Raw genomic sequence first — 19,792 nt, forward strand, 5'->3', positions numbered from 1 at the left:
AAATTGTCTCCTTGGGCTCAGCTCTCAGAGATCCGCCTGTCCTCAGAGTAAAGGAAACCACTGTAGACCAGAACGGTGACGTGCAAACTGCTGGCAATCACAGCTTAAGCCCAGCGAGTGCCAGGGGATATGCTCAAGTCCCAGGGTGAAATTAAGATGGGGTCACAAATGAAACAAGCCATGGAGGTTTGAATTAGGCTGTTACTGCTCCCAGCTCAGCTGCAGCATTCTGGTTTGCACAAATGCCCACCTTCACATGTGCAGGCAGTGACACAGCAGCCTGGACAGCAACGCAGAGAGCATTACTGAAGTAGTGACTGAAGGTGTTCATCTTGCTTCACAACAGCTGGTGGCCCTGACAGCACAGGTACTATCACAAGGGCTATTCCTTCTGGGCTGGGAATTTTATTATAGAATTCTCACTCTATAGGATAAGGTTTTGCAGTGCCCTTGCTGGGCTCCCTTTCTCAGCAGACAGGGACAGGCTCCCGCCAGGACTGGGTACCACTGGCGGAAGGCTCGTGCAGCCCCCTATGGTCCATGACTCCAGGCCACATCGCGGGGCTCTGGTTCCTACAAACTCAGCTTCCTGCCATCACCAGAATCCCGTGGGATCACTGCCGGGGGCTGAGGCAGTGGGACCTGGCCTGGGATAGGTCGAGCGGTGCCACTAGAGGATGCTCTTGGACCAGACACATCCCCAGCCCAGGATCTGCCCAGGACCTGCCAGGGCTGCTTCAGGACCCAGGCACAGGCAGTGCTGGCTCATCCCCAGATCTGCCTGCCAAACTCTGCCTGTGCTATTTGCTGCCAGGGCTTCAGGCTTTTGCCACCCAGCAGAGCTCTGGGTTAGCCCTGCTTTCCTGCTGGATTGTTGAAGATCCCAAGTGTGAATGGCAGGACCTGACAGGTCTAGGGACCTGCCTATTTCAAGCAGAGAGCTTGGCTGGTGCAGGTGGGGAGCATTTTACAGTACTCACTGGTCACGTAGAAGTAGATCAGCCGCTCGTCTCGACCCACTTTATTAGAGGCAATACACTTGTACATGGCTGAGACGTTGGCCTCCTGGATGGCCAGTTTGCTGACTGTCTGATGGGGGAACAGAACATAAGGAAGAGTTAGGAAGAGAACAGGGAAGAGAAGTAGAATCACTGCTGCTCTCTGGCAGGTAGCAAAGCCCCCAATAGCTGTTGTTGCATAACCCTAGGAAAGGGTTATGCAAAACAAGACCCTTATCCTACAGCCCTTTGTGCATTTCAAGCTTTATCTGTTGGCTCTACCAATAATAACATTATTTTATTCCCAATCTCTGCATCTTTTTACAGAGCCCAGTCAGCATAGATGCCTCTCCATAGGAGCAAATTTCTTATTAAGCCCCCGGGGTCACAATGGGGACAGTGCTCAGCAAGGGGGACAGTAACAGGATACAGAGCTGAGGGGATGGTTAAGCTCCTGCCAAGCTTTATTTATAACAGTGGGAATAAAGGGAAAGGACACCAGGGCTTTGATTCCCTGAGCCCTCCGCAGTTAAGAGACTACTTAGTGTCCCACAGCGTTCAGTGGGATTTACAGGTACTTACAGACTTGCAAGCACTCCTTTTATTCATAAGGAGAAATCAAACCTGTGAAAATATCCCAGCTCTCATCCCTTCAGAAAGAGATGTCATCTTTCATTGAATTCCAAGTGTACACAGACACGGTCCTAAAAGCTTCCTCCTCTCTCCCTCCAGCAAGACATGACTAAGGTTGGGCAAACAGCCAGGCTGCCATCCTGGGAGCATGGACCCAGGGGATGCTGCCTCCAAATTAGCCAAGAAAAGCAGCTGGGGAATAAAGCTGCTCTCCTCCTCCTCCTGGCTCACATTGCACACTTGTGAGCTACCAAAAGTGTTGCAAGCACTCCCCTTAGAGGAGACTTGCAGTTTGAGGCTCCAGTTTAAATGACAAGTTAAAAACTCCCTTTAATGAGATGGTGTTTAAAATGCAAAATTAACGTGCTCCTACAGGGAAATTTCTTTGCCTTTACATCCCATAATCCCATAGACTGGGAAGCATTTCCGTTCTGAGGGGCAATGTATTGAGGTTGTGTTAACCAGAAGGAACAGCCATTCATTCAGTGCATACTCAACACAGCAGAAGTGACTTTATTACTGGTACTTTTGTCCATTGCCTTTTCCGTTTCTTGGGGTTATTCATACAACCAGAGTGACCCTATTGCTGGCACTTTTGTGTGCTGCCTTTCCTGTTTCTTGGGGATTTTCCTTCTAATCTACAGTGTTATGTTTGACTTGGGGTTTCTTGATCTGACATCATCCTGCTGCCTGCAGTGCATGACTGTGCACTGCGTATCCTGTGGCTCATTCTGGCCTTTACAGATGGAATAAAAACCAGGAGGATGGTGAGAGAAGACAGGCAGAAAGGACAAGGAAAGAGAGAGAAAGCAGATTTTAGGATGTAGCATTCCACCGTGAATGGAAAAGCTCTTTTCTCCCAAAGCTCTTGCACGTCTGTGGGGATGCACAACCTAAGGACAGTTACAACCAAACAGATGGAATGAGAAGGACACAGCTAAGGAATAGAAGGAAGAAAATGGGGAAAATAGGGGAAGATCAGAAAGGACCAATAAAAGTGTCACATCTGTAGTGGGGGCTTCTTACCCAAGAGCTCCCCCCACCCCTGCTTCCATCCCTGGGGAACACCAATCCCTCAACCTCCCTTCAGCTGCTCTGGGAGGAGAATCATCTGCCCGTGCCACCCTTTTGGCAGAGTGATGAACTCCCGGCCAGGCCAGGGGACGGGAAGTGCCTTTAGAGGTGTGTAGGAAAACAGGAAGTGACTTTCGGAAGCAGGGGCCCATTTGTTTGTTCTGCATCCCTCTGTGAGCGGCTGGTGCCCGACACCAGTGGGGACAGGAACCTCGTCATGGCACAGACCTCACACTCCTGGCTACCCGGGAGACTGAGAGAAGCAGGCAGCAAGCAGGTCACACACTGCAGTGAGGGAGAGATGTTCCTTCCAGAGAGGAAATGCTGTGATGGAGAAGTGGCTTTGTGGAGCACGCATTGCTCCCACTCACAAAGCTGCAGCGGATGGATGCCAGCTTCTCCAAACCACCCTCACCCCACCAGGATGGGCACAGCTGGATGAAATGCCCCACCAGACACAGGCACCTTCCCAAGGCCAGAGATTTCCTGGGCGGTTTGTGATTCTTGATTTCTTGCCCAGGATGCTCTGCAGGGCTTGATTTTTACAGAACAGCTCATGCAAAATACTCAGAAAAGGCCATGAGACCCCCACAGCACCTGTTCCAGTTTTCCCTAGCTGGATGTCCTGTGTTCAATAGCAATCCATGAAATCCCTCCTGTGCAGCCAGCCCCAGTGGGGGCCTCTCTGGACACAGGGTAATTTCTCAAGGATGACAGCTCTCCCTCGCTCCAGGGCTGCCTGGTACTGTGGAGCCCCAGGGCTGGGAACTGCCACTGATGGTTTACTTTAGAAGCAGAGGTGTGAAGCCCTCCCCAAATCTGTCTGTGCCAGGCCCCTTTCCAGGCCACTTTTCCTGGCTGATTGCAAAGGAGTCCCGTGCCAGTCTCCAGCTCCCTGTCCCAGGATGGGTTTGGGATGCAGCCTCACCTTGTTCCGCCCCTCCACGAACTCCACCCAGGTATCAATGCTCTCGATGGGGTTCACGGCGTCCTGCTGTGACACATCTTTCCAGTCCTTGCACTCGGGCATCCGGTCCCTCTGGTGGCGCCTTGCTGCCCGGTGCCTGCTGTTGCTAATCCAGCAGCCAGGGATGAGCAGGGGAAAGAGGAGAGAGACAGAGAGAAGGTTAGCTGGGAAAAATACAGCAAAAGCAGCATTGTGTCAGAGAACTGATGGTCCCCTCCTATAACTGCAAAATTTCAGGGTCTTTCAATTATACAGTTCTGATGTGCTTTATAAGGGTGCCTTGCAACCACCAGTGAGGCAGAAATTTGTAGGTGTGAAAGCTGAGGCAGGGAACAGATACAGATGTCACGAGCAGTGTCTTCACCTGCAGGCCTGGGGCTTCATCTTTCCTTGCTAAGGGTGGAGAAAGGCAGGGGTGAAATTGATTCATGTGTGCCATGAACAACTCTTGATGTCATTTTGCTCAGCACCAAGGCCTTAAAGCCCTGCTGGGACTGAGAGTCAGGGGTGTCACTGACTGGCTGGTGCTGGCCTGGAGAGCAAGTGGGGCAACACCCAAGGGCACACACCCAGGGGTGCTCCTGCTGCCCCCAATTTAACAAAAGCCAGGAGGGAGACCTCCCCAGACAGAGGTGCTGCTGGTGTCTCATAGGGGAATGATGGCACCTCTTCAGGCTGAGACAGATGGGTGGGGAGAAGTGGCCAAATCTGTCAGGGACCTGGGGTGCTGCAGCCTGCAGGGTGCTTTTGAAACGTGGGTTGGGGTGGAAGGTGGGAGGGTCTTCCCAAAAGTGTGTGTTGGGATAGAAGGGAGAGGCTTTGAGTGACAGGGAAGCAGAGGGGAGCTGATGTCCCAGGAGCTGTAGCAAAGGTGTGTGCTGGCAGTGTGGGACAGAGCACTTGGCGGGGCAAACACACTGGTGAGCTGTGTAAACAACAGGAAGCTAGAAAGAAGCCTCCTGCATCCTCTGGAGTTGTGCTAGGCAGAAATATGGTGGCCTTGGGAGACAGTGCTCATAATTCATGGGCCCCTCTGCTTCCTGAGAGGGCCACAGTGCACTTGCATGCAATGGAAACTCTGGTGTCCCTGGCTTGGCAAAAGCCTGCACAGAGCTGCAGGACCTGGCTTCCTCCAGGCACCCTGATGTCCTCCACCCTGACTGCTCTGGCTATGACACCACAGCATCCTTTTCCTTCTTTCAGTGAGACTGTCATTAAAAATGCCACTGCAGCCCTGCCTGATGCTGCCTCAGCTTCCCAGGGCAGAGGCTGTGGGCATGCACCCTTCCTGCCTGCCTATTGCCCTGCTGGCAAATCATCCCAGCAGCTGGCAGAGATCTGGCACTGCCCCAGGATTCAGCAATTCTTCCCCACAAGCAGCAGCTGCCTATGAGCACTTTTGCTTCCCAGGAGAAGAGAAAGGACAGAAAAACCACAGGGACCTCAGGGCAGAAATGGTGTGAACCCCAGCTGCTGTCCTGAGGTCTTACCAAGGGGCTGTGACAATTCCTCCTGCAATCTGCCTCAGTTTCCCCATTAGCACAGTGATCAGTGGTTTCATTGAAGGTGCTGTGAGGTGTGGTTGGGCCATGGACATCCACTGACAGATGCAGGTGACTGAGGATGCAGAGGATGCTGTGCAAGCTGTGGGTATCTGGGACCAGCCAGCCTGGGCAAAACTGCCACGTGGACGACAAGTGTTGGAGACACTCTGCCTTCCCACAAGGTACCATGTTGTGGGTGGGAGAGCAAAAGTGAGACATGGTTGGGAGCACAGCCATGGTCACAAGAAGCCCATAACACCACGGGGGTGTCCTGACAAGACACAAGTGTTGGAGGAAATGGCACTTACAGGCTACGCCGGGAGAACATCCGACAGGGCATCCATGGCCTCCACTGCCACTGGATCACCTCTGGTGCTGGGATGCCATAGACAGTGCAGGTGAGGGCATGGGGGCTCCTCTTGGAGTAGATGCTTGGGGAAGAGGCCTCCTTCTCATGGATGCGTGGAGGAACTGCAAGGATCAGAGTGACATTGTGAGCAGCTGCAGGCTCAGGCACTGCATCCCCAGGCCTGGCACAGCCCTCCCCAGGCCCGTTTATGGACAGCCTGGGCACTACAGCTCTGGCTCTCAGGGCAGCTCAGGCCTGCAAGGCACAGCAGGTCATACCTAAGCAGATTCAAGGGACATAGTCTTTCCTTTTTCTGGTGAGTGGAACTGTCTGGATGCTGCAGGCCTTAAAGCACAGGGCCACAGAGCCTGCTGGAGACACATCTCGAGGCAGCAGTGCCCTTCCAGCACTTTTTTAGCTGGCATCTGTTTCCTGCATGACTGGGACCAGCTGTGGGAAACCTCCATAGGGGATTCCCACCCAGAGGAACTACTCCAATCAAGACTTTATCTGTGTGGCAGCTGCCCTGCTCTCAAGTCCACATCAGTCAGGGTCACCCTCAGCAGCATCTCCAACTGCAGTTGGGAAGTGGCCCCTGAGCAATGACATATCCTGCCCAAAGTGAGGGAGCCAGGAACAAAATTGTGCCATGGGGGAGGAAGAGGTGATGTAGGTACCAACTGCTTTAGGACAGCAGTGGGGACTTGGTCTTGGAGCAGCCCAAAGGCTGGGACCACAGGCTCAGCACTCTCCCCCCAGCTCCAGCCCCCCCTTACCATTGACAATTAACTGGAGGCTGATGTGCTTCTCCAGCCCTGCCAGCCTGTTCCTCAGAACCAGCGTGTAAGTCCCAGCATGCTGCTCCGACACATCCTTGATCTGCATTGAAGATTGAGATTGCTTGGGAATTAGCTTTCCATCCTTGTACCTGCAGGGAGGCAGAGAGAAAATGCAGCCATGGGGAGGAAGTGTCCCACTGGCAGCTGGGCAAAGGGTTTGCTGGTCCCCACAAGAGTGCAGCCAAGGTGCCCCTTGCTAGCACTGAGGACCTCTCTGGAGAGACCCCTGGGCCTTCCCTGGACCCAGGTGATGGGTCTGCACATTGTGTGCTATGGTTGTGTGTGGGGTTGGGGGTGTTGTAGCTCTGCCTAAGCAGTGAGTGGGTGCAAAGCTCCCATCTCCAGTCAGCTCTGATGGAAGTGCAGCATGATGAGGTGCACAACCCATCCCACTACCTTTTTCTTCTGGGCAGCTGTGATTGCCACAGCAGAGGGACAAGAGGGACAACTCCTGTGGGAACCCCACTTGGCCCTTCCAGCTGTGCAGAGCTGCCAAGCCAGGCTGTGCATCTGAGAGCCAGGATATGGGAGAAATGGCCCCCATGGGTGGAAAAAAGTGACATTTGTGACAACCTTGGTGACAGAGGGACCAGCAAGGAAGCCAGGCTAGGCTTCCCCATTTGACAGAGGAAAGGAGGAAAGGAGAAGGTGGCTGAAGCTAAGAAAGGTGAGTTACCACTGGAAGTCTGGTGTGGGGTAAGCCACAACTTTCACTGGCAGCTTCACAGCTTCGTCTCCTGCAGTGGCTTCTATCACTGGGCCCTTCCTCCACTCCACAGTGATGAAGGGCTTTTCTGCAAGCAAAAAAGGGACCATGGAGGAGAACTCAAAGAGAGAGGGTGTCACAAAGCTCTGCTGCTCTCCACAGGACCCAACAGAAATGACCAAGGACATGAGGGTGTTATGACAATGTAGCTGAGATCCTGGCAGCTCCTGTCTCCTTCATGGGAACCATTGGGAATGCAGGAAGGCTGGGCTGCCCTGAGAGTTTCTACTGCCAAGAAATGACCACCCAAAGCAGCTGGTGTCCCTCAGGCCAGGCATGCCACAGGGGCACTGCATTTGCCATAGGGCTGCAAGATGAGTGTGTCCTGCCATTCTACTGCATTTGGGCCAGTTTGGTGTTGGCATCTCTCTCCTTTTGGGACCTTGCTGAACGTGACTCTGCTCCCAGCATGGTGCTGGGACACAGGAGGCTGAGGGGCTGGAGGAGGGCTGGGTTTCACTAAAGCAGAGTGGAGGGAGGTTCAGGAGCCACTCTGCCCAAGCAGCGAGGGGTTGGCTCTGCTGCAGCTGGGCTCTGGCTGTGGCTCTGCAGGGCACTGGCAGTGCCATACCGTGCACAATGACATCAGTGCTCTCCTCCAGCATCTGGGCACTACTGGTGGCAGTGCAGGTGTACTTCCCCAGGTCCTGTTGGCTGACATTGTGAAGGGTCAGGCTGCTGAAGAGCTCTGTGTATGTCTGCAGGGACCGGCGCTCAGAGTCGATCACTGCTCGCTGCGTCTGTGGGAGGTGACAGAGAGAAGGGGATGAAAGACAGCAATGGGATGAGGCTGTGAGGATGGGCCCTTCACAGCTGTGGTTCCTGATGCTCAGTGCCGGCCTTTACCTGGACAGGTTTCTGCACTACTCACTGCCATCCTCAGGGGTGGAAGGGCACATGTTCTGCATACTGACTGCCTGAGGCTGGGCTCAGATCTCTAGCATGGTTTGCTCTTGTAGCCCAGGAACCAGTCTGGGAGCCCATGAACTGAGTGGTGTTCTCAAGGGACTCCCCTGTCACACCATTCAAAAAAGCCAGAAGATACAAAAGGGGGAAAACACAGTGAGGAAGGGACCACTTTGCAGGCTCTTGGTAACAAGGGCTCTATGATTAGAATAGTTAATTTTAAACCTATCAAATTTGCTCTGGATTTGCACTAGTGAAAGTGAAGCCAGTGTTTTCTCAAGAACCCCAGAGCAGTAACACCTTGGCAGGAAGGGAGCTTTCTGTGAGGAAAAGGGGTCTTCATTCTGTCTGCCTTCTGCTGCAGGAGAAAAAAAAATGGGAGAACACTCTGACAAGAGGTCCAGGGCACAGCATGGTTTGGAGTATGAAGCAGAGCCCTGCCAATGATGTGAAGAGGAACAATGAAGGGTCAGGAGGGGGTGACTCAGAGGGTCACAGTTCAGTGCATGGGGACCTGCTTGGCTTGCTGGTACCTGTTTGCCAGGGTAAGTCCAGTGGAATTGGACGGCAGAGTTGAACTCAGCCTGCACTGTGCAGTTCAAGACCAGCTTCTCTCCCACTAGCAGCTCCATGGCTTTCTTGGGATACAGCTGGATGTCATACAGCTCACTCCCTGATGCAGAAGAGGGAATGAAAAGAGATTTCTGATCTAGTTAACTCTTTGACTCAGACTGTGCAGTTACAGGAGGTTTGGGAATGACCTCCTGCTGCATGGTGTATCTCTGTCCAATACACAGTAGAAGAGATATAAGTACCATGCAGAGTCTGTGTAGCTAGAGAGGACCATAACAATCCCATGAGCCACACTGGTGGACTTCAGAGCCACCCAAACTGCTCCCCTGAAGCTTCCCAAATATTCACCTGCTATATGGATGATGAAGAAATTGGATTTGAAGACCTTCTTGTCGATTACAGTCTCACAGTGGACGTACAATAAGTCCCTGATCAAGTGTGTGGGTACCTGCATTCCCTTCTTGTTGTCCCAGAAGGTGCTTTTCCCATCAGGGTGGATGAAGAAATTTTGCTGGAAAAATCAACATTTTGCCGACTGAAATCAGAGGGTAACAACATTTCCACTCCACCCCTCCCAGGCTTTATGCTGGCTAACACATCCCTTTTGTGGGAAGAAATGATGCAGCCCCATGCTGTGCTGGCCTCCTGCCCTCTCCCCCCAAGGGTTTGCCATCTAGGAATTGTGGCCTCCCCTCTACCCCAAGGAGCTGCATCCTGCACCATGAGCCTCCCTGTCTGCAGAGTGGGCCAGAGACTTCCAGGAATGGAAATTTCTAGAGATAGCTAAGGAAACTGATGCTGATGTCCCAAACATCAGCCCCACTGGGATGAGTGCTGACCTTGGGTAGTGTCCTTCCCGGGCAAGGGAAAGGCCCCTGGCCCCCAGAGTGTCCCTGGAGGCCTTTGTACAAGTAACAGTAATAGTAACACTCATCCTGGAAGGATGTATTTGCATTGTAAAAAAAAAAAAAAAAAAAAAAAAGAAAAAAAAGAGGAGGGGGGAAAGCAAAAGCAAAAGCAAACTGGTAAGAGAGCTGTTTTTAGTCATGAGCCCCAGAGCTGCAGCCTCCTCCCTTGTGGGGATGCTGACCACCTAGAGGGGTGTAGATCACAGAGATGAGGCAAACAGGGGATGCTGTGGGGAAACGGGTTTAAAACAAAGTTTTGTTTTGTTTCATAGAGCTCCAGGGAAGAGAAGCAAGGTTGGCAGGAAACCCGTGGGATCTGCCCAAGGGAACTGGACAACCAGCAAATAAAATGAGGAAGCCAGTGGCTTGTACTTTCCATGGAAAATGTATCCCATGCATTTTCCTTTCCTGGCAGTGCCTGTCATGCTTCCACTCAGGCAATTACAAATGCAGAACAAATGCAATACATCTCAGTGCAGAGCCTCCCAGCAGCTGAGCTCTCACCGAGGTCAGTGTGACGTTAAGGTCTGGGATGGACACGAGACATGGTACCCAGGTGTTCTCCTTGTTGCTGATGAGGAGGGTCTCTGGCTTGTTGATAAATGGCTGTTCAAAATCTGTAGAAAAGATACAAAGAGAACAACTACTAACAAAGAAGAAAAAAACAGGGAAAAGGCAACCACCAATAGAAAAGGAGGCTTCCTGAATTTCCTTAACACAGCACAAGCATTTCAGAGGGAGTGGTGTTGAGCTGTTCTGCCACATGTGACAGTCAGAGGAGACACCTGGAGATGGGAATGCAAAGCCGGCCGGCTCCTCCGCACCAAACACGGCACCAGCACAGCGACACTTGTGTGACATTTGGGCAGAGCGGGAAATGACCTCCCCTTTCCTGCAGCCCTCAAGGTCTGTGCCTGAGCCTGACCCTTTGTGAGAGCAGTGTGTGGTGTCCCGGGCTCGGCGCCTGCCCAGCTGGTGGCTGTGTCCCCGCGCAGGGCTGGCAGCGCGACCTTGCCGGGCGAGGAAGTGATCCGCGGCGCGCTGGAATGCAGATGTCATCCTGCAGAATCCCGGCCGGCAGATAAACACATGAGCTGAGCTTTCCAGGGCTGCCACCCCACTGCTCCCCAACTGCTGCAAGCACAAATATTGACAGGAAGAGCAAAACCACCCAGAAATAATCATTATGAAATGACTTGGCAAGGCTGGGGATGTTACACCAAACTCTGTGCAGAGCAGTGACCCAGGCTGAGTAAATGGGATGAAGACAAAATTGGAAGACACAGGGAATTGTGAGACTGCTTGGTGGCCTTAGTGACAGATGATTTATTCTTTACTATCAGCCCCTGCCTGCCCTTTTCCACAGGATTCCTGCTCTCACAGGATGCTCTGAATACAGACTGGTTCCTGGTGTCTTGAAGGCATGGTGTTGCTAGCATCTCTCCTCTGCAAATGCCCAGCACATGGTCATGATTGGCTTTATTCATGGAAATTTCCCATGGGAGAAGGGGGCTTTATAAGGGGGTGATGGGTCTGCATCTGGGAGACATTGGGCTGCCTCAGCATCCTGTTAGGGGAGATTTTACAGTTCTTGGTACACTGAAATCAGACCAAATTATCCCAATGGACTACATTTAGTTTTATTCACCTGTGTTTCAGCTAAACCATTGATTTCAAGGGAGTGTAGCACGAGCACAACAATTTGTACAACCTGAGATTCTTTCCCTCTGATACCCAACTCCTAAAGAGACCCATCTAAAGGGACAAGTCAAAGATGAATTTGGAAATGATCCTCACTTGAGGATTCTGTTGTTCACGTCACATTGTGTTCAACCCAATCCAACCCAGTGCTCCCCCTGTGAAGTGCATAAACCTTTCATTTTTGATCTGTAAAGCTGCTGCTTCAGTGATAGTCATGCTGCAAAGGCCTCTCCTGTGTGTGGAGCACTTTTTCTACAGAGTAGGTGAAGCAACCCACACTCAAAAAACTGTATTGGTCACCTCTTAAGAAAACATGGATTGCCCAGTGAGTTCTTCTTTATCTTCTGGGGTTTTTTTTGCTGCCACAGGATTGCTGACTTCTGAAACCACAGATTTGTTTCCCAGTGTGAAGAAGTTCCTCATTCCTCTCCCAAACCCTGGGCATGTGAGAAGGAGGAGCTGCATAGCTGTCAGAGGTGAGAGACTATGAGGTCCCCTTCAAGCTCAGATGGCAGCCAAGAACTGATTTACTGGGCTGGTCCAGCTGCCAGTGATCTTGTGATTCATGCACTAACTCCCCTCTCTGACAACATCACAAATTTCCTTAAGACTGCCTTAATGAGTCGGATGGGAATAATTTAGCATCTTCTTCATTAATACAGGCTAAGCTTTATGAGATGTGGGCTGTGCATAGCCTGTCCTACCCTGATGAGGCATTCTGTGTCTACAGAGCTATCTGTAGTTGTAATAAAATACACACCTAACCGGACACATGGGAGGGAGACACATGCATGGAGAGTTCATTTGACCACTGAATTGCAGGTAAAATACAGAAGAACCCATTTTTCCAGGCAAGCACAGATATTCTGTTCCTGGCAATTTCACCAAGCCCTTAACATGAGAAATGAGCTTGATGGATAAACCTGTGGTCTGATCATCCTGTCTCCAAACATCCCCAACACTTACATCAGCCCTTCCAAGCTCTCCAGGGACAGTCTCACATTGCAGCCCAGTTCAGCAGGAACAGGCTTTATCTGAATGCTCTGCAATGGCTGTGCTTACCATATGCCTGAATTCTCCTGACATGTCCCTTCTCTTGCCTGAAAGCCGGTCTGGCAGGGCAGATTCTGAGGTTTTCTAGGTGTTTGATAACCCTAAGAGGGGACAGCCTGATTGGACTGAGTATGAACATGTGCTGTGCAGCCATGTGCTGTTGGCTGTTGGCAGGACCTGCTGCACACTCGCTGTCCACAGGCACTGTGAGTCCCATGGGCCCTGACAGTGTGGGATTTATTGCCCCCAACCTGCACCATGTGCACTCTTTGGTAAACAGTAGAGCAGCTCCTGAGCTGCAGAGGCTGGAGGTGAGAGATGGTGGATCAGGGGGCAAAGTGATGTTTGTTGGATCACAAAGAAAATCAGTTCTTGCAAAAGCACTCCCTGCATGTGAGCTTGTGGGGTTGTACTCATTTTCAGTGTATTTAAGAAGCTCTCTGCCTCTGTCCTGATACAGCCCTCTAGAGTGTCTGAACACCCCTGTCCAACTCACAGATGTCTGAAACCCAGGCAGGCTCTGTCCTGTTTTAGGGTGGGCAGCATAGTCCACAGAAAGAGGAAGCAATTGCTAAATAGACTTCAATTCCTCTCCAACAGCTGCCCAGCTTTTCTGATTTGCCCCTGCATTTTTCTCTGTATAGCTGCAGAGGCAAAATTGGCTTTGCCCCGGGACTTCTGAAAAATGCATCTTATATGTCATGACCTGCCTGGCTCATGACAACTGCACCAACTAATAAATGGGGGCAGAAAGAGAAATAGCTCAGCCAACTGTTTCCAGAGGACAGAGTTCATTTATCTTGCTGGAGCCTGCTGTGAGCAGTAGGGGAGAGGACAGAGGAGGAACCCCTGGGACAGGGAGATGCTGAGTATTGGCCCCGCAGCCACTCCCTAAGCTGAGGGCCCAGCCCCAAGCCTGGTGAACATCCTTCCTCTGCCAAAATACACCTCATAACCCTGCCTGCACAGGCAGCCCCTGCACAATGTGGAGAGGGGCATCTGGATCTGTCACTGTGGAGCAGCTCAGGCCAGCAGCAGGTCTGGGAACAGGCTGCACATGGAGTGTTTGTACCACTCATCCTCTCCCTCTCAGCCTCAGCTTTATGAAACACTACCACCCCTGGCCACCAGCACCTCAGGGAGCCCCAAGCTGCCCAGAAGATAACTCCTGTGCTTTTTTTAGTGCTGGAGTGCCTCTGAGGCCAGGCTCTCACTCCTTGAATTCCTGCATTCCAGCCTGGCTGGATCGATGCCCCCGGGATGGGACATAATTGAATCCCAGGCGCTGCCGCCACGGACGGATATTGGTCCCCTGCACTTGTAGGGAATCATCCCTTAGCCCCCTTCCCAGCTGCAGCAGCCACACTCTGCCCTGGGAGGCACACTGAGATGTTTCATCTTTCAGATATTACGTTGGTGCATTGGCTGCCCTGAGGCCCGCAGCCTGCAGGTGCACAGCAGTGACAGCTCTTACCTCTCACAAACACATAGGTGCTGACTGCTGTGGTGCCCTCGATTTTGGCCTCGATGTACTTGTAGTAGCAGCGGTAGTAACCCGTGTGGTTCGCCTGTGCCTCCGGCAGCAGCAGCACTTTGCAGTAGGGCTTGGTGCCGGTCCCCTCACACTCTTCCTCTTGGATTGCCCGGCCGCTGCTGGGGGCTGCTGAGGCTACCAGCTCAGTCTCCTCCTTCCCAGCAGGATCCACCTTGCCTCCTGGCCACGACCACTCCAAAGGGTGCTGACCTCTAGACATGGGGCAGAAAAAGAAAAGCAGCATTAGCTTTGGGCTGAGCATGGTGGTTTTGTTGCTCTGTGTGACTGTCTGCACACCTGCACCCAGCCCGCCACCAGTCTGGGCCTGGGGCTGGAGAAATGGCCATTGTCCAAGGGAAAAAACAGGCACAAGGAAATGGCAAGCAGATTCCCTAAGTGCTGGGCAAGCAAAGGCTCATCCCCTTCCCCAGGTCACCTCTCTGGCCATGATAAGCTGTAGGATATCAGCCTACTCACAAGCAGACCCTTCTGTCCCATGGCACTGTCCTACTGGTATGAATGCCAGGACCAGGAAACACACAGGGCCCTGGGGGAAAGGTTCCATTTATTTTCTATTCCCTCTCGTTATTAAAAGGGTCCAGAGCTATTAGGGAAACACATAGATGTGATGATTTCCCTTGGCTCAGTGTAGCTGCTGGCTGGGGCTCATTGTGTGATGAATGGAGTGGGAAGAAGAATGGGGGAAGGAGAGCAGACTGGAAAGAAAGCGAGAAAGAGAAAAGCAGGAGGGAGTCAGGGATAAAAGACAGCAAGGGGAAAACAAGAGGAGGCTCAGCTGACTGCCTTCTGGCCAGCTGCCAGCTGTTTCCTTTCCCCGTTGCTGTGGGAGGGGGTTCCCCTTGCTCTGCACCCTGCAGCCCCTCAAAACCCCAGCTGGCCTGGGGCTGCCTCCCCTTCCCACCTCTGCAGAGACCCTGGGCTGCAGACACCTCTCTGATGGCATGACCACAAAGCCTGTTCACCAGCAGCCCAAGGACAGACAGAAAAGTCCATCCAGGAACTCCAGAAAGCTGCAGACAGAACACGCACGTGTGTATTTATATATAGCTGAGGATCTCCAGAGAGGGACCTTGCATGTGCACACACGTGCCACCGTAGCTTGTTATAACTGCACTTGTTTACTACAAACAAAACAAGCTTTTATTCCACACTGGAAGTTTCCTTCTGTGAAATCAGAGCCCCTTTCAGAGGAAGGCCTAACCCCCACTTGAAAGTTTGCCAAATAGCTGAAAGTCACTTAAGCACGTGTGGAAAAAAAAGAAAAGAAACGGGGGAGAAAAGAAGCCATCATAAGAGACAGCTGTGGGGTAAAAATGGCCTTTTGTCAGCACCATCAGCTCTGTGAGGGGAAACTGGGTTAATCTATTATGCAAGCTGGGAATAGACATGTTGGCACATGCAGCACCTCTGCCAGGGCAGCTCCATGGGCAGATGCTTTTAAGCAGAGGCAGACTGTGACCATCACCAGACAGAAAGGGACAGTGAGGAGGAAGAGAGGGCACAATGGCTCAGATGCAATGAGGACAGGATTTCTGTCCAAGCATGGGGGAAAGACCTGCCCCTTTTTGTTTGTCTTCAGCAGCTGATTTATCTTCCCTGGATAGAGCAGACTTTGCTCTCTTCCAGCTCGCTGCAGATGAGTTTGGAGAGAGTGTGCTGCACTCTTCCCGTGTTGCCAAGCACAAGGGCTCTGGAGGCAGTGACAAGCCCCTGGGGACAGACACACAGCCCCTCTTACCCAGCTCAAACTTCTGCTTTCACTAAAAATGCCATCAGTGCCTGAGGCAGAACTGTAAGTACAGCTCTGGCAGCTTGTGTTCATGAAGCAGAGGTAAGCTTCTCCCAAGTACCATAGTCTCATGAACACTTCAATAAAAATAAGAACTAAATTTTGAGTTTTTCCCATCCTATTCATGCACTCAGAAAATAACAGTGAAACTGATCACTAAACCACCTGGTGGCCTCTGCCACAGCTGTTGCTGCTGTGTCCACAGCCCCACAGCACTGGCACAGACCATGGGGCTGTCCCTGCTTTCAGCCCAGAGCTGAGAGCTTCAGACCAGGCATTTTTGGCACTCCACTTGCAGGAGGGTAATTGTGAAAGTCTCCAGTGTTTCCTCTTTCTGTTTATTTACCCACTGGGATTTTCACACATTATCAGATCCACTTGTTCCATTAACCATCAAGGCCTGCAGTAGCTGAGTGACACATATTTATATAAACATGGATGGGCCAATGCCAACCAGCCCGTGGGCAGCTCAGCCCAGGCATTCCTTTCAGATGTGCTTTCATTTCCTTTCATATATCCTTAGGCTTGGGGGGACACAGAAGATGTGGACATTACTGTGAGTCCAAGTTAGTGTCACTGGTGTGTTAAGAGCACCAGAAGAAGGCAGGAATGAGGGTAGGCCAGGCTCACATGGATTTATTTCTGAATCTACTCCCTGCATTTGGGGAAGGGTCCAAGCAGCAGTTTTGGACAGTTCCTTCTCTCTTATCTGCCACCTTCCAAGATTTACTCCCAAGCTGTTTTCTTTCAGCTTGGTGGTAATTTGCCTCTTGGCAATGGAGCCTGCTGATGCCAGCTGGAAAAAAATGCACTGTAGTCTTCTCCACAGCTGTTTTCCTCAATCTTTTCAGGATAGATGCACTTCAAGGGAGATGTTTGAGTTGGCACCACTCTTCTTCAATCTTCTTTGAAACTCCCATGCGTGGTATGATGGGCAAAGCTGATTGTGGCTTTGTGGCTTAGCTGGGATAAACCAGATTCCCCTCAGCACCATGGAGGATGTTCAGAGCAGCCAAACACATGTAGGAGAGATCAGCAGGTGTTGTGTGTTCCTGGACACTGCTCTGGAGCAGTGGTTGTGGGGCTTCACATAATCCTCAGGCTCCTTCAGCACTGCCACACTGCTCATTTCCTCCATGGGAGCCAAGAGGGCTCCGGGGTCAAATATTTCCTCTCTGCCACAGATGGGTTTGCACATCTGTGAGTCAGCTCTGGGAACAGGTCACTGGGCAGCAAAGGACATCCTTGCCCTTCTTTTTCCTGGTTTGCTCCCCACCTGTGTGCCCAGCAACTGCAGGATGGGATGGGATGGGATGGGATGGGATGGGATGGGATGGGATGGGATGGGACGGGACGGGACGGGACGGGACGGGACGGGACGGGATGGGATGGGATGGGATGGGATGGGATGGGATGGGATGGGATGGGATGGGATGGGATGGACGGGACGGGACGGGACGGGACGGGATGGGATGGGATGGGATGGGATGGGATGGGATGGACGGGATGGGATGGGATGGGATGGGATGGGATGGGATGGGATGGGATGGGATGGGATGGGATGGGATGGGATAGCACAGACAGGACCAAGTTGATCCCTCCATACAATTTTGCTGTTGTGGGATTTGCTCCAATGCTCATGAGCTGGAACAGCACAAGCTCTCTGCTTTCCCCCCATGCAGGCTGCTGAGGGCATGAATGCAGAGATTCACAATATTCTTTCCTTCTAGGAATGGGAGCTAATAAAAGCTGCACTGTCCATTTGGGCATCAGCCCCTTCTCCCTGTTCTGCCACATGCTTGGATCAAAACATCCCATGGGCTCTCAGCCAGCCTTGGCACAATCTCTGTTTTGGGGAATGCTCCTGCACTGGTCCCCTGCTGTGTCTGGGCCTCTCAAGGGTGCCTTGTGCTGGGTGACAAGGGAACAGGACTGCACGGGATGGCATTTGCAAAAGCAGAGTCCCAGCATCTGGTGACTCCTTGTGTGTGTTGTGCCTTTGTGTATCTGCTAAGCATGCCCAGCTCCAGAGGCATTGCTTGTCCCATGGTCTGGCTCTGGTCACCAATGAGGCTTGGTGGGCTGTGGAGCAGGAGCAGGGGGTGTCTGAGATCCAGGCTGCTGCGAGGGAGCCTGAGAGCACAGTTGGCTGCATGGCTCTCACGCTCAGTGGGTGAAGCTTGAAAGGTCTCCAGGGAGTCTCACACGGGGGTTTTGAGCTCATCTTTCTGCTGGAGCACTGCTTCAAGCAAGCCTGCGCTCCTGGCTCCAGGGCAGCTCGAAGAGCAGCCAGAGGACATTGCTCTCAAGGGAAGACCAGGGTCAAACTGAAGTCACCTCCAACACGATGCTCAGCAGGAAATCCCTGAATCCTGGATTTGATTTTGTATTTGTTTCTGCCCTACCCTGCCCCACCACCCTCTCCTTTGCCTGTTCTCTTGGTGGTCTGCATGTTTTTCCCTTCAGCTCCCATTAACACAAGCCAGGTCTTCCCCGGGTGGGCCGTGGTCCAGAGGAGGTTGGAGAAGCAGCTGGGTGTAATTAGAGATCCAGGGACCAGGAAAGATTTACTCTTCATTCAAATGAATAAGTGTCCTGCAGTCAAAGTCCTCTCCTCAAGACAGACAAACACAGGACTGAGAGCTCAGAAGGAAAAGAGGAATGCTCTGAGCCATCAGGAGATACTGAGACTTATCTGCAGATGGTGTGAAGGACACGGCACAGCCCCAGGGAGCACATCTGGGACAGCAGGATGCAGGGGCAAGGAAAAACCAAAGAACAACATGGGCAGAGGGTATATGGGTTTTAGTGCTGTTTGCAGATGGTCCTGGGCACTTCAGCTGGCCAGTTCAGTCTGTCATAGCTGCAGAAGAAACTTTCTTTTACCACACCTCTAACTTCAGCATGTCCTTTAAACTTGGCTCAATCTACAGACAACAGTCTTGAAAGTGCTTTCTGTGTCTCCTTCTGGACTCCTGTTGAGAAAGGTTCTGTCCTGATTCTAAACTCATTCAGAATATCCTCAGAGAGTCTCACCTCTTCCAAGGTTTTAATAGAGAGTGTCAGTTTCCACATCCCTCTGTGGGGAAAAGTACCATGGCAGAGCACTGGAATCCCTAAACTCCCTTCTCTTCCTCTGTGCTCCCACAATGGCTCTATGGCTGACCACAGATCCCCAGGACAGTCATGGGCAGATCTCCAACTCACACATTTCCTACATCTCAGCACTCATGATGGCTCCTCAAGTCACCAGATTAAAAGAAGCCCACAACCACTCAGATTCCCAGACCAAGTGAAAGCAGTTCAGTAATTAATATCAACAACCTTTCCTCTGTCCTTCTCCCTTGGTTATGAACTGATTCACAAAGGAAAAGCAATGCCATCTGTTCCAGGAAAAGTTAAATATGTTTGTGACAAGACATGAGCACAATGCCAGCCAAGTGTTTGCAGTAATTGCTCTGTGGTTATATATAACACTGAGAAACACCCATCTGAGGCCCATGCTGAATTTAATCCCCACTGGACCCAGCATTCAGATCCCAAGCATGGATCTGTTTTCAGCAGCTGAAGGGAAACTCCAGGAAAATTGACCTTGGGCAATTCTCTCACTTGTTTATGTTTTTTTTTTTTTCTGCTTTCTGAGACAGGAGACAGTGCAGAAAACATGCACAGCCAAGTGTCCCAGCATAGATAAATCAGTTCAGACACACCACCTTCTCAGAGCCACAGTGCCCAAAGCAACCAGATATTCTCCAGCTCCTCTCACAGCTATTCACCTGGCCTGGCTGGAGCTTCTTTTCACCCACATATATGAAGGGAGAGCATTAAATCCCATCTTCCTAGAAATGCTGGAGCCCTCTCATAACTACCACTAACTGCAGCCTTGCCTTCTCCCATGGATATTTCTCAGTGTCCCCCTAATGTCCCATTAGATTTAGAAACCAGAACTTCAATCTCAGTGGCCCCAGTGAGGTGAGAATAAGCAACATCAGAGAAAGACAAGGAGAGTCAGGAGGATCAGTTTCCCTGAAGAGCTTATAGCAAAGTTATCAAATCACGCAAAATGTTTCTTTATCTTTCTTCTTCTCCGAAAGACTAGAGCAGAGGTTATCACTGAATCCTCTGAGACGTCTTTTG

At 51.6% G+C, this 19,792-nt stretch overlaps 1 protein-coding gene across 2 annotated transcripts in view; it reads right to left on the minus strand.

The window, feature by feature from the left end:
• The window catches only part of FLT4 (fms related receptor tyrosine kinase 4), a 57,088-nt gene that overhangs the window by 16,126 nt on the left and 21,170 nt on the right, over positions 1–19,792 (minus strand). Inside the window, exons 3-12 of one of the 2 annotated variants that reach the window (XM_058815210.1) lie at positions 13,786–14,057; positions 10,062–10,174; positions 8,998–9,160; positions 8,610–8,749; positions 7,742–7,910; positions 7,081–7,198; positions 6,342–6,493; positions 5,525–5,687; positions 3,634–3,772; positions 981–1,089 (exon numbers count right to left, since the gene is read on the minus strand). In XM_058815210.1, the coding sequence (XP_058671193.1) occupies positions 981–1,089; positions 3,634–3,772; positions 5,525–5,687; positions 6,342–6,493; positions 7,081–7,198; positions 7,742–7,910; positions 8,610–8,749; positions 8,998–9,160; positions 10,062–10,174; positions 13,786–14,057 (1,538 nt within the window). Of the gene's footprint in view, positions 1–980; positions 1,090–3,633; positions 3,779–5,524; positions 5,688–6,341; positions 6,494–7,080; positions 7,199–7,741; positions 7,911–8,609; positions 8,750–8,997; positions 9,161–10,061; positions 10,175–13,785; positions 14,058–19,792 lie in introns of both variants that reach the window. The other variant, XM_058815209.1, reaches the window with a different exon arrangement.

This window comes from Ammospiza caudacuta, chromosome 16 (assembly GCF_027887145.1).
Source record: "Ammospiza caudacuta isolate bAmmCau1 chromosome 16, bAmmCau1.pri, whole genome shotgun sequence".
NCBI lineage: Eukaryota > Metazoa > Chordata > Aves > Passeriformes > Passerellidae > Ammospiza > Ammospiza caudacuta.